Source organism: Ictidomys tridecemlineatus, chromosome 10, assembly GCF_052094955.1.
Source record: "Ictidomys tridecemlineatus isolate mIctTri1 chromosome 10, mIctTri1.hap1, whole genome shotgun sequence".
NCBI lineage: Eukaryota > Metazoa > Chordata > Mammalia > Rodentia > Sciuridae > Ictidomys > Ictidomys tridecemlineatus.
In genome coordinates, this window is record NC_135486.1 from 105602141 (window position 1) to 105613727 (window position 11587).

The 11587-nt window shown below is 55.8% G+C and overlaps 1 protein-coding gene across 5 annotated transcripts; it reads left to right on the forward strand.

The window, feature by feature from the left end:
• Brat1 (BRCA1 associated ATM activator 1) lies at positions 1–11587 on the forward strand. Of its 5 annotated transcripts, none has more exons than XM_078023597.1 (14): positions 4–358; positions 1143–1284; positions 3055–3209; positions 4846–4993; positions 5447–5819; positions 6121–6240; positions 7073–7164; positions 7398–7516; positions 7587–7773; positions 7971–8044; positions 8618–8720; positions 8860–8958; positions 9089–9264; positions 9679–9872. In XM_078023597.1, the coding sequence occupies exons 2-14, from the start codon at positions 1158–1160 to the stop codon at positions 9730–9732; spliced, it is 1827 nt and encodes a 608-aa protein (XP_077879723.1). In that variant the 5' UTR covers positions 4–358; positions 1143–1157; the 3' UTR covers positions 9733–9872. The 5 variants fall into 5 exon arrangements, with proteins under 5 accessions (XP_077879724.1, XP_077879723.1, XP_077879722.1 ...); XM_078023596.1 differs by having other exon boundaries at positions 8–353; positions 9642–11587; XM_005340834.5 differs by having other exon boundaries at positions 10–358; positions 9642–11587.

Sequence of the window (11587 nt, forward strand, 5' to 3'; positions counted from 1 at the left end):
GCCTGCCCCCTTCTCCGGAGCCCCCCTCGGGCTCGCTGCGTCCACCGAGGCTGAGGCATATACCACTGAGCGCCCTGGTGGGGGGGGACAGATCCCAGCAGCAGATTCGGCGCGAGCCTCGCCCCCGTTACGCTCAGCTGGAACTGGCTCCGCCAAATCTCAGCCCTCTGGGCATCAGGAGCGGCCTCCTGGGAAGCTGTCACGGGTCCCCACGCCTACGGCCCCACCCTCCCTTTCAAGTGGCACAGTCTGAAGGCCGGCCCGGGCGGCGTGGGGCGGGTCCTGCGCCGACGTGGGGCGGGGCCCGGGCGGCGTGGAGGAGGGGCTTGCGTCGGTGCTCGGAGTTCGAGCTGGTGAGGTGCGCGTGGGGCCTGGGTCGCGGCAGCTGGCGGGCGGGGTCGGAGCGAGCAGACGGCGGCTCCGGGCGCGGCGTGCGCTGGCCTGGACTCGGTCCCCGCGCGCCCGTGGCCTCCAAGCTTGGCCCTTTGCGGCTGACGCCCTCAGCGGAGCCACAGCAGGCACGCAGAAGCGGGCCTCCAGCCCCAAACCGAGTCGGTCGCGGGAGGGCGCTTCTTATCCGGACTCAGCCTGGCAGGGGACTGACTGACGAACACCCCAGTCCAGGCCCACAGACACCCGGGTCACCTCCCGGGCGGGACTCGCAAATTCACAGTTTGGTCTTAGGGGACAAACACACTGTCCCTACTGCATACCGCTGTTGGATTGTCACTTATTACCGCTGACACTGAGGGGACAGACCCTGGGATGCCAGGATAGAGGGTCCCCTATACAAGTGGTTGATTATAGAACTCCCAGCCGCCTTTGACTCTGGCCCACTTGCAGTTAGATCAGCATGCATTTGTGTCCCCTGTCCCACTGCAACCAGTAAGTCAGTGAGCACCAAAGAACTTGTGGTTTAGGTCAGTCTTATTTCCTGGCACCGCTCCCCCAGGACTTAGGGCTCTGCAGTCCTTTGAACGTCTGGGCCTCCCCAGACTGAGCTTGATATTTATCTGTACAGCTTAGAGCTCCAGTCTGAGTTGAAAGTTCTGGGGCCTCTTCCAACTCCTAGCAGGCTTCATAGGCTGCCCATGACTAGGAATCTGGAGCCAGGCATGAGGTTCCTCATGTTTCCTTTGCAGGGACCCTTGAGGATCATGGACCCTGAATGCTCCCATCTCCTCCCAGCTCTCTGTGCTGTTCTGGCAGATCCTAGGCAGCCAGTGGCAGATGACACTTGTTTGGAGAAGCTGCTGGACTGGTTTAAAACAGTGACAGAGGCAGGTAAGATAATGGTGCTGCTGTTGGCTGTTGGCCAAAGGCCAGAGGATGGTGCAGAGCATGGGATAAGGTGCCTGGGGTTCTCCTGGCTATCTGGAATCTTTCTTTCACTAACTAGAGACTCTGGGAAGCTGACCGGGGACAACCCAGGCTGAGGTCCAAGGCACCAACCTGAGAATCTGAGTTTGAAATTCTTAGCATATCCCTGTTCAGATCACACTAGTTGTTTGCAGAGAGCATGGGCAAACTATTTTGTTGTTTTCATTGCATTTTGACTTTTTAAAAAATTTTAAATATTTATTTATTTTTGGTACCAGGGATTGAACCTAGGAGGTTTTACCACTGAGCTACATCCCCAGCATCTCTCCCTCCACCCCTTTTTTTTGAGACAGTCTCATTAAGTTGCTGAGGGTCTTACTAAATTGCTGATGTTGACCTTGAATTTACAACACTTCTGCCTCAGTCTACCGAGTTGTTGGAATTGCAGGCATGCACCACCATGTCCAACTTATGTTTGTTTTAAGAAGTCAGATTTTTTTCTTTCTGATTTTGAAAGTATAAGACTTGAAAAGTACAAAGAAATAAAGAGAAAAATTAAACCACTGTTGATATTGTATTTGCTAGTTTTAAAGTGTTTAATTTAGTTGGGGGTGGTGATGCACACCTGTAATCCCAGTGACTCTGGGGGTAAGAGGAGCACAAGTTTGAAGCCAGCCTGGGCAACTTAGGGACAACCTGACTCAAATATAAAAAAGATTGGAACATATAGCTCAGTGGTAGAACACCCCTGTCCCAGTACTATCAACCCCCACCCCCAAGACACCAAATTATCTGATGGGAAATCTGTTCAGACAGTTAAAGGAGCTCACTTTGGCTTTGGATCCGCTTTCCTCCATGTTATTATCTAGCACTTTAGTTTCTTATTTCAGAACCCTTCAATAATGATTTATTTTTAGTTTTTTAAAAATAAATCATACAGCTTAATTTTTAATAAACTTTATTTTGGGAAGTATTTTTAGTTTTGCGCTCGCTCAGGGCTTCTTGGGGCTCACCCACTTGCCTATTGGTTGTTTCTGGCTCCCTCCTCTTCTCTCTGCTCTCTTTCCTCTGACAAACTGAAGGCAGCTCTTTGGTAGTCCTTCCTGCACTCCCCACCCCTGGATACTCCCAGCCCTTGATATAAAACGTCTTCCCCACCCCACCGATATTTTTGGATCCTGTAGTTATGACTCTGAATCTGGGGACAAGGGTCTATTCCATTGTACTTGTTTTCATGGAACATTGTCCATTTCGGACAAAAGTAATCTTTTGGGAGGTAAAAATTTGTCTTGCTTCAATTTATCTTTTTTTTTCCTCCTCCCTGTGGTACTGGGGATTGAACCCAGGAGTGCTCTACCCCTGAACAAAGTTCTTAGCCCTTTTTATTTTGAGACAGGATCTCGCTAAGTTCCTGCAAAAGACCTCAAACATATGATCCTCCTGCCTCAGCCTCCTGAGCAGCTGGAATTACAGGTGTGAGATACCATGCCCTGCTCACATATCTTCCTCATATTCATGGAAATAGAACATGTTTTCAGGGTTCATGCCACATGTGCTTCTTTGAGGTGTTGGCTCCCTGCTTTCCCCATTAACAAAGTTAGAAGACATTTATTGCAAATATTCCTTTCCAATTGGACTGCTCAGTTCAGTATCCTGAGGAAAAAGAGTTTGGAGTCATATCTGGGGTGGTAACCTGTGTCCCTGATGACCACAAGGTTATGCCTGTCCCCACAGAGTCCAGCCTCCTGCTGCTGCAGGAGAACCCCTGCCTGGTAGAGCTCCTGTCCCATGTTCTGAGACCACAGGACGTGAGCCCCAGAGTCCTCTCCTTTGCCCTGCGCCTTGCTGGGACATTTGCGGCCCAGGAAGATTGCTTCCAGTACCTTCAGGTGAGCTTGGGCCTGCCTGCATGTCCTGTGGAGATCCCAGAGGCCGTCTCAATCCCCACTTCTCAGAGGCTGGCTCTTCTCTGGTGACTTTACCCCTGGTGTCATTCCCCTTGAAAAAATTCACCAGGAATATTGGGGCTCAGGAGGGGATGTTTTGGAACTGGGATTGGCTCTCAGCTCTGAACTGCTGCATGCCTTGCCAAGTTCCTGAGCCCCCAGCTCCTTCCCACCTCAGGAGAGACTTAGGCCTGTCTCAGAGGGTGCTGTGGAGATTCCATGAGATAACAGAGGCTCCACCTGCAGACGCTGGCTGGTGAATGAGTGGGTAGTGAGAGCGTCTGCATACAAGAGGCGTGAGGGTGGCCCGCTCGGTGGCAGATGCCTGACACCAGCCTCCTGGCACTTCAGACTCCCACGAGGGCATATAAAGACAAAGCCAAGTTCTCCTGTCCCCTGTGCCAAGAGTCCTGGGGACGTTGTACCTTTTGGGAGTCACTCGGAGAAAGAAGCATATAACCTCATAAGATTAGGTTGCCTTTCATGAAAGGCTGCTGACTACCCTCCAGTCTCCGGGAGCTGGTTCCCTGTGTGCAGGGTCAAGGCACACAACCTGTTAGTTGCAGGCCCTCAGTTGAGGATGCACCTTGGGCCTGAGTGGGGCCTAACATGGCCATGGCTGCACATGAGGGACACTATGCTGGAGCTGAATTTGGAGAAGGATCCAGAGACATCATTGGCAGGGCTTCCACCTGCTGCACAGTCAGAAACATGTCCTGAGGCCCCTCCGTCCCTCCCCTAGCACCTATGATGAGTGAAGGATTTCCCGCCCCAGCAGGGCAGGCAGCAGTTGGTTGGGAAGCCCCAGGCTTGGGTGGGCATGGCTGACAGCCATTCTGTAGTGGGACCAGGGGCTCAGGGAATGGCCAGGCTGTCACCAAGGGTGTCCCCTTGGTGAGTCAGCATCAGGTCTTCCCTGCTGGCTGCTGAGACCCAGGGTGGCAGGACTCTTGTTGCGTGGACAGGAGATGTAGATGAGTGTGCTGGGGTACACAGGAAAGTACACGGCAGGTGGCAGTTCAGCAGGGACCTAGTCAACTTTGTGGAAGCAAGACTGGGATCCTGGGCTGGCAGGGTTTGAATGGGTGCAGGAGTGGCCCAAACTAGGATCAGCCTGATTTACCAGGTGCTGGGGCATTCCCAAGGTCTAAAAATGACAGGGTGCAGGACCCAGAGGAGGTGAGGGGAGATTCCAGAGGTTGGCAGGATACAGGAAGCGTCAGGGGTTCCAGAGTCCGGAAGGTCATGGTGAGGGGCAGACCTTTGAAGATAATCTCCTGGTGCTGTCTTGGGGATGTGATGTCTCAAGAGGAGTAATAGGAGAGAGAGACCTTAGTTGAAATCCTTTTCTCCCTTCCCCTGAAGCCCTCACTCCACAGAGGTGGAGCTGGCTGTGCTGGGGCCCCACTTACTGGTCCCAGGAGCCGTCCACCTGTCCTGGAAGCACAGCTGGTTGGCAGCTGGTGTAAAGTGCCTCCTGACACTGCCTTATCCAGTCCTGCAAAACAGAAAGCCCATCTCCTGCCTGCCCCGGATTCCCAGAAACCTGCCAGGTGCCCACTCCTTTTTTATCTCCCAGCAGGGGGAGTTGCTGCTGGGGCTCTTTGGGGAGACGGGAACCCTGGGCTGGGCAGCCTGGAATGTCCCCAGTGTGCGCAGTGGCTGGATCCAGGGCCTGAGCGCCCTGGCACGGCACCCCAGCGCCCTGCACTTCCTGGCTGACAGTGGTAAGTATGGCCTGCCCTACCTGTCCCACCTGCAGGGCCTTGGCATGCCCCAGTGGGGGGCCCCAGGGAGCCCCTGCACCTCACTGAGCCTGGCCTTTTTACTTTGGGAGTAGTGGTGGCCCAGGGTTGCTGCCTTGAGCACTCGTGGTAGCCACAGAGGTGTTCATGCCCTTGGCTCCTAGGCCAGCGCCCAGGAGCCAGTCTTTGAAACTAATTCGAAATAATGAGGAGTCTCTGTGGGTTTGAACCTGGGTAGGTGGCACTCTCACCCCTAGGACTGCAGTCCCAGTCCTGTCTTGCTTTTTAGTGGGGCAGTGGTTTGGGGCTGGAAGGGGCCTCCTGGTGCTTGTATGACTCAGGCTCTTTTTCCTGGGGCTCTGAAGTTCGTGATAAAAGTTGTTCTCTGCCCTCCACATTTGGATTGACCCCCGTTTCCTCCCCTCAACTCCCCAGGTGCAGTTGACACCGTCTTCTCCCTGCAGGGAGATCCAAGCCTATTTGTGGCTTCGGCCGCCAGTCAGCTCCTGGTGCACATCCTGGCTTTGTCCATGCGAGGCGAAGCTGTGGAGCGCTGCAGCCCACAGGGCAGTGCCTGGCCTGCATGTGCCCAGAAGATCGTGAGCCACGTGGAAGAGTCCTTGCGCTCCACAGATACCCCACAGGTCACTCAAGCCCTGAACGTCCTGACCACTACCTTTGGACGCTGCCACAGTCCCTGGACAGAGGTTCTCTGGGATCAGCTGAGTCCCCTCGTGGCCTGCCTGCTTGAAAGAGACCCCGTTCCAGCTGGACACTCACTTGTTGACCTCCTCCTCAGTGTGGCCCGGTCAGGTCCCTGGGACATGGCTGGTGGGGGATCTGGTGTGGGAGGTGGGTGCCCTAGGAAGTCTTGGAATAGCTGCTACACCTGAGAGTCGTCATTGGCAGCCAGAGATGGAGTTGCCCCCCACCCCTGCACCCAGAATGCTGTCTTGAAGGGAGCACTCCTGAGGAGGGTCTTGACACCTTCAGCCCTGAGTGCTACAGGGTCTGGGCACCTCCAGCCAGGGTTTATGGCAGTCCCGAATGGGTGTCATGGGGCTCGAGAGGATGGAGGAGTGATTTTCTCTCTCTGGGGTCCTCTGCAGTTCTCCTGTGTTCAGTTCTACAGACTGTGGCCTGTGGGAGACGGTGGCTCAGACTCTGAGCCGTCTGAGCCCCACTCAAGCTGGACCTCTGGCCCTAGGGACACTGAAACTCCAGCACTGGTACGATCAGCATTGCTTTGTGCCAAGCAGGGGCACTGGGAGCTGGGCAGAGAGGACAAGAGGGTGGTGCTCGTGGTCAGGGAACCTTGGGAGCCAGGGAGAACAGCAGGCCTGGCAGGGCATCACGGGGGCAGGGGCAAGGGCAGGCATTGGTGCAGCTGATGACAGCTGTGCTTTCTTTAGCAACAGAAGAATGATTTCAAACAAGAGCTTTAGAAGATCCTCAGATGAATCTGATTCTGAGAGCTGCTGTATTTGGGGCAATGAGCTCAAAGAGCCCCGTGGGGGTACACCACAGAGTGGGCCAGGTATTAGAGAGGAAAAGGGTGTGTAAAAGTTTCTAATATCCCCAGCGGGCTTACATGGGGGATGCTGATGGGCATAGCACCCTCCCAGAAGGGCTAGGAGTGTGAGGGCCTGCGGTCTGATGTCTGGATGGTCAGGAAAGAAAACGGACAAGAGCGTAGATGCAGGCACTTTGCGCTCTAGAAGCTGCGAGCATAGCTTCCTCTCTAGGTTGGGCAGGCCCTAAGAAAGGTCATCTCCAGTCACTGCATGCAAGGTGGAGCATACTTGGGCACTGCCATCCAGAGGCAGGGCCTCCCTGTTACCCTGACCAGACACAGCCCGTCTGAAACCCAGTGGTTGCTCCTGAGGATGCCAGGGTCAAACCTTGTGCATCTTGGTCAGGATTGACCCTGACCTCCATCTGTGAAGTCTCCTGGTTAGTGACCTGAAGAAAGGCTGGTTTTCAGGCTGTGCCAAGCCTCCACTTTGTGCAGATTTGCTCTGGAGACAGGGCAGCAGCCTTTACTGGATCCTCTGTCTCTAGTCCACAGGCACTGAGGACTCAGGCCTTTGGAGTCCTCCTCCAGCCCCTGGCCTGTGTCCTGAAAGCCACCACTCAGACCCCTGGGTCTTCAGGTATGCTTTGTGGTGTGGAGAGGGGGGAACCTGTGCCCTGGGCAGGTCCAGGGTTAAGGGAAAGATGATGATCAGCAGGTACCCAGCTTTGCTCACATGCTGGCCTCCTACCATGTGAAGGTGTCCAGGGAGTGGGTCCGCATCCCTGGATGAGCTGCAGCTCTGAACCTGGGCCCTGGCCTCTGCTTTGGGCAGTGATCACTTCAGGGAGCTGTTCCTGGTTTGGCCTGCAGGCTTGCTGGATGGGACTGTGGGCGGCTCCCTGACCGTGGATGCACTCCTGTCCTCCAAGTCGGCCTGTGGGGGGCTCCTGTGCCAGACTCTGGCTCACCTGGAGGAGCTGCAGCCACTGGTACGTGTGACCCTGGGCTTGTAGGCAGCAGGACTCGTGGCCTCTGCTGACTCTGTCTTTTTCCCTGCAGCCCCAGCGCCCCTCACCCTGGCCCCAGGCACCCCTTCTAGAAGCTGTAGTGACCATACTGCGACTTTGCAATGGCTCAGCTGCCCCCAGCTCCAGTGTGGGGGGCCGCCTCTGTGGGACCCTGGCTGGCTGCCTCCGGGTCCAGCGAGCAGCCCTTGACTTCCTGGGGACACTGTCTCAGGGAACAAGTGAGTGACATTGTGTCCTCTGCACGTATTTCCTCTCTGCTCAGTCTTGCGGGAGCTGCCAAGGCCCTGTGCAGCCCCTGCTCAGCTGTCTTCTGCTCTGCCAAGGCTTGGGTTTGCCTGCTCCCTGCTGGAGTGGGTGGGAGATGTGGCTCCTGGGGCGGGAGTGGGGGTGACTCACCCATTCGTATCTGTCTTAGGCCCCCAGGAGTTGGTGCCACAGGTGTTTGCCGTCCTCCTGGAGTACCTCGAGAGCCCTGACTCCAGCCCCACGGTACAGGGACCAGTTCTGGGAGGCAGGCAGAGCTAGTGCGCCCTCCCCATGCAGGCCTCTTGGAATGGGGCCTTCGCATGGGCCTGCAGAGCTGCTGCTCTGGGCAGGGCTGCGTGGGGTGTGGGCCCAAGACCTGGTGTTGGTGAAGCTTACATGTGAGGGGGCCCTTAGGGCATGGTGAGCCAGGGGGATGGTCCAGGCTTCCAGGGAATTGAGCCAAGATGGCCCTTATGCTTAGGGTCCAAATTCTTAGAAGTGTACCCATTTTGTTGAGGCACAGATTTAGAGTCATGTGCCATTGGGCACAGTGGGCAGATTTGGAGGCTGGGTTGGGGGTTCTTGGGGCTTTAAGGGAAAGGGACCCTGGATAGTTTGTCCTGGCTTGATAGAGAAACCCCATTACCCCAGGCAGGACTCCAGGTAAGGGCTGCCCTCCTGTCCCTCTCGGTCTGGGAAGCTTGTCCTGGCTTCCACACTGGGCTTCTGCCTCCCGGCAGGGGCAGCTTGGTGCAGGCTGGTGGGCGGTGGCTCGCCCCTGCTGCCCTGCAGCCTGCCCTGCCCTGCCTGCTTTAGGTTCTGAAGAAGGCCTTCCAGGCCACGCTCGGGTGGCTCCTGAGCTCACCCAAGACCCCCGGCTGCTCTGATTTTGGCCCCCACATCCCGCTGTTCCTCGGAGGTAACCCCAGCCCCCGCAGGGTACCCTGAGCCAAGAGTTGCAGGGTGGAGGCATCTGGGGGTTGGGCAGGAAGGTCCATCTGGCTCAAGGGTAGGGTGAATGGCCCTGGAGTCCACTCTGACCACCCTTCCTGCCCCAGAGCTATTCCCCGTGCTACAGAAGCGCCTGTGCAGCCCCTGCTGGGAGGTGAGGGACTCGGCCCTGGAATTCTTCACGAATCTGAGCAGACACTGGGGAGGTGAGTACCCTGTGGAAAGAAGGCCCCTGTGTCCACTGGCTCTGGTACTCTGACCACATAGGCTGCCTTCGGGAGATGAGAGGCAGGAATCAGCCCATGGTCACCGCTGCTGTGGGTGTTTGTCCCCCAGGGCAGGCCGACTTCAGAAAAGCACTCCTCTCTTCAGAGGCACCCACGCTCACCCAGCAGCTTCTCCGAGACCCTGAGAGTTACGTCCGAGCAAGCGCAGTGAGCGCCATGGCCCAGCTCTCTAGCCAGGGCCTACAGGCCACCCTCGCCAGCCCTGAGCACCCAGAGACTGAGCAGGTAGGAGGCAGTGGGTTCCTCTGCTGTGTGCCCATGCTGCGCAGCCATTGGTAGTTGTGTGCGTGTCCAGCGGTGTGTAGCCAGCTGGCCAGGTCTGTAGCAGCTGCTTCTGGGGACAGTGCTGGCAGGAATAGCCATGAGGAGCCGGGAACAGCTGGGCATGGCACCCACATTCTTCCCAGCACCTCTGTCTCTTAGACCCCCTCTCCCAGATGAGCAAATGACAGATGAGCTGAAGGGCAGTGTGTGCCAGGGCCTGTCATGTGAGGGAGCCAGAGCAGCATGTGGCCTGAGCTTGTGTTCTCAGACTGGAGCCCTGGCTTCCTGCTGTGTCCCCAGCACTGCCCTCCTCAGTGTCTCCTGCCCTCTGCCTGCAGGGCCTGCTCAAGGAGTTCCTGCACATTCTGTCTGCAGACTCCGAGGGCTTCCCACGGAGGGCGGTCGTGCAGGTCTTCACCCAATGGCTGAGGGACGGCTATGCTGAGGTCGCTCGGGACACGGAGCAGTTTGTGGCTACTGTGCTCCAGGTGGTGAGCCAGGACCTAGACTGGGAGGTGCGGGTGCAGGGCCTGGAGCTGGCGCAGGTGTTCCTGGCCCAGAAGCTGGGACAGCCTGCCCATTGTCCCTATGCAGTGGGCCTGCCTGAGGGCCCCTCGCCTGGCCTGCGCCCTGAGGTGCTGCGGAACCTCTGCCAGCCTTGGCTCCTTGAGTTTGCCTTTCGTGCCTTGTTTGACTGTGACAGACCCGTGGCCCAGAAGGCCTGTGACCTCCTCCTCTTCCTGAGAGACAAGACTGCTCCCTGTGCTGGCATGCAGGAAACTGGGGACAACCCCTGCCTGGACTCTGTGGAGGCTATTCTGCAGAGGTGGCAGGCGGGCGAGCAGGGCCAGTCCCTCGGGGACCCAGAGCCTGAGGCCATGCTGGCTGTCCTGAGGTCCATAGATCTGGAGGGCCTTCAGGGCAGGCTGGCCGAGAGCAGTGACCATGTGGAGAAGAGCCCACAGTCCCTCCTGCAGGACATGCTGGCCACGGTGGGGGTGCTGGAGGAGAACGAGGCTGACTGCTACTGAGGCCATACCAGCTCCTCCACAGGCTCTGCGTCCCGGCACTGCAGCCAAGCTGCTGGGAGGAACTCTCCAGGAAACTGACCAAAATCCCCACATTCTGATGTGTTATTTTAAAAGTGGCTTATTTTCTACTCAAGTAGAACTGAAGTTTTTAATCCACTTCAGGGTGATTTTGTACTTGGTCTAACACAGGGTTGGGTTTCCTTCCTTACCTGGCTGACAGTTTCCCACCTGTGTTCGAAGGGAGCTCCCTCCCCAGCAGGCTTGTCTCCCCAGCAGGCTGCACTCTTGGCCGCCCTTGTGGGTGAGGGCTTGTTTCTGGGCCCTCTGCTGTCCCTGGTCTGTTGTGGCCACTCCAGCTCCACAATAGCCCCTGAAGTCGGGCAGCATGATTTCCATCAACTTTCATTTTTCTTTCTCAAAGTTGCTTTGCCATTTCTCAAAGTAACATTCAGACTTCACATGAATGTTACTGTTGCTCTTTCTATTTCTGTGAAAAGTGCCACTGGGCTTTTGGTTGTAACTGCCCTGGGTCCGTAGGCCACTTTGGGGAGCATAGCCCATTTTAACACCACTAGTGATTCCCCCCTGAGCCCAGGACCTTTCCCCCTGTGTTTGTGTCTTTAGCTCCTTCCTCTGTCTTCCTGTCTTCAGTGTTCAAAGTTTTCACTCTGGAGTTACATTTATTCCTAAGTAATGTTGCTGTTGTTGCTGTTGTTTTTGGTGCTATACAAATGGGACCATTTTCTTCTTCAGGTGGTTCACCTTTAGCTGATGTTTGTATGCCGTCTTTTGTATCTTGGAACTTCACTGACTTTGTTTACCTAACCATGTTTTGGTGGAGTCTTCAGGGCTCTCTGCATACGCGATCATGTCATTGGCAAACAGATGATGATTTTCTTACTTCCCCTCTGATTTGATACCTATTGTTTCTTTTTCTTGCCTAATCTCTCGGCCACGGACTTCCAGCCCTGCTGGGGAAATGGCTAGTGGGCTCCCTGGTCTTGTTCCTGATCTTAGAGGAAAAGTGTCAGGCTTTCCGCTATTGAGTCTCATGTTGGCTGTGCTCGTCACTCGTGGTCTTTATGAAGTGGAGGTACATACCTTCTGTGCCTAGTTTGTTGAGTGTTTTCATCATGAAGTGCGTTGAGTGCTTTTCTGCCTCTATCAAAATGGTCATGTGATTTTATTCCTCTGTTAATGTGAACCATCCTTGTATCCCAGAAATAAATTCCATCTGATCATGGTGAACGAGA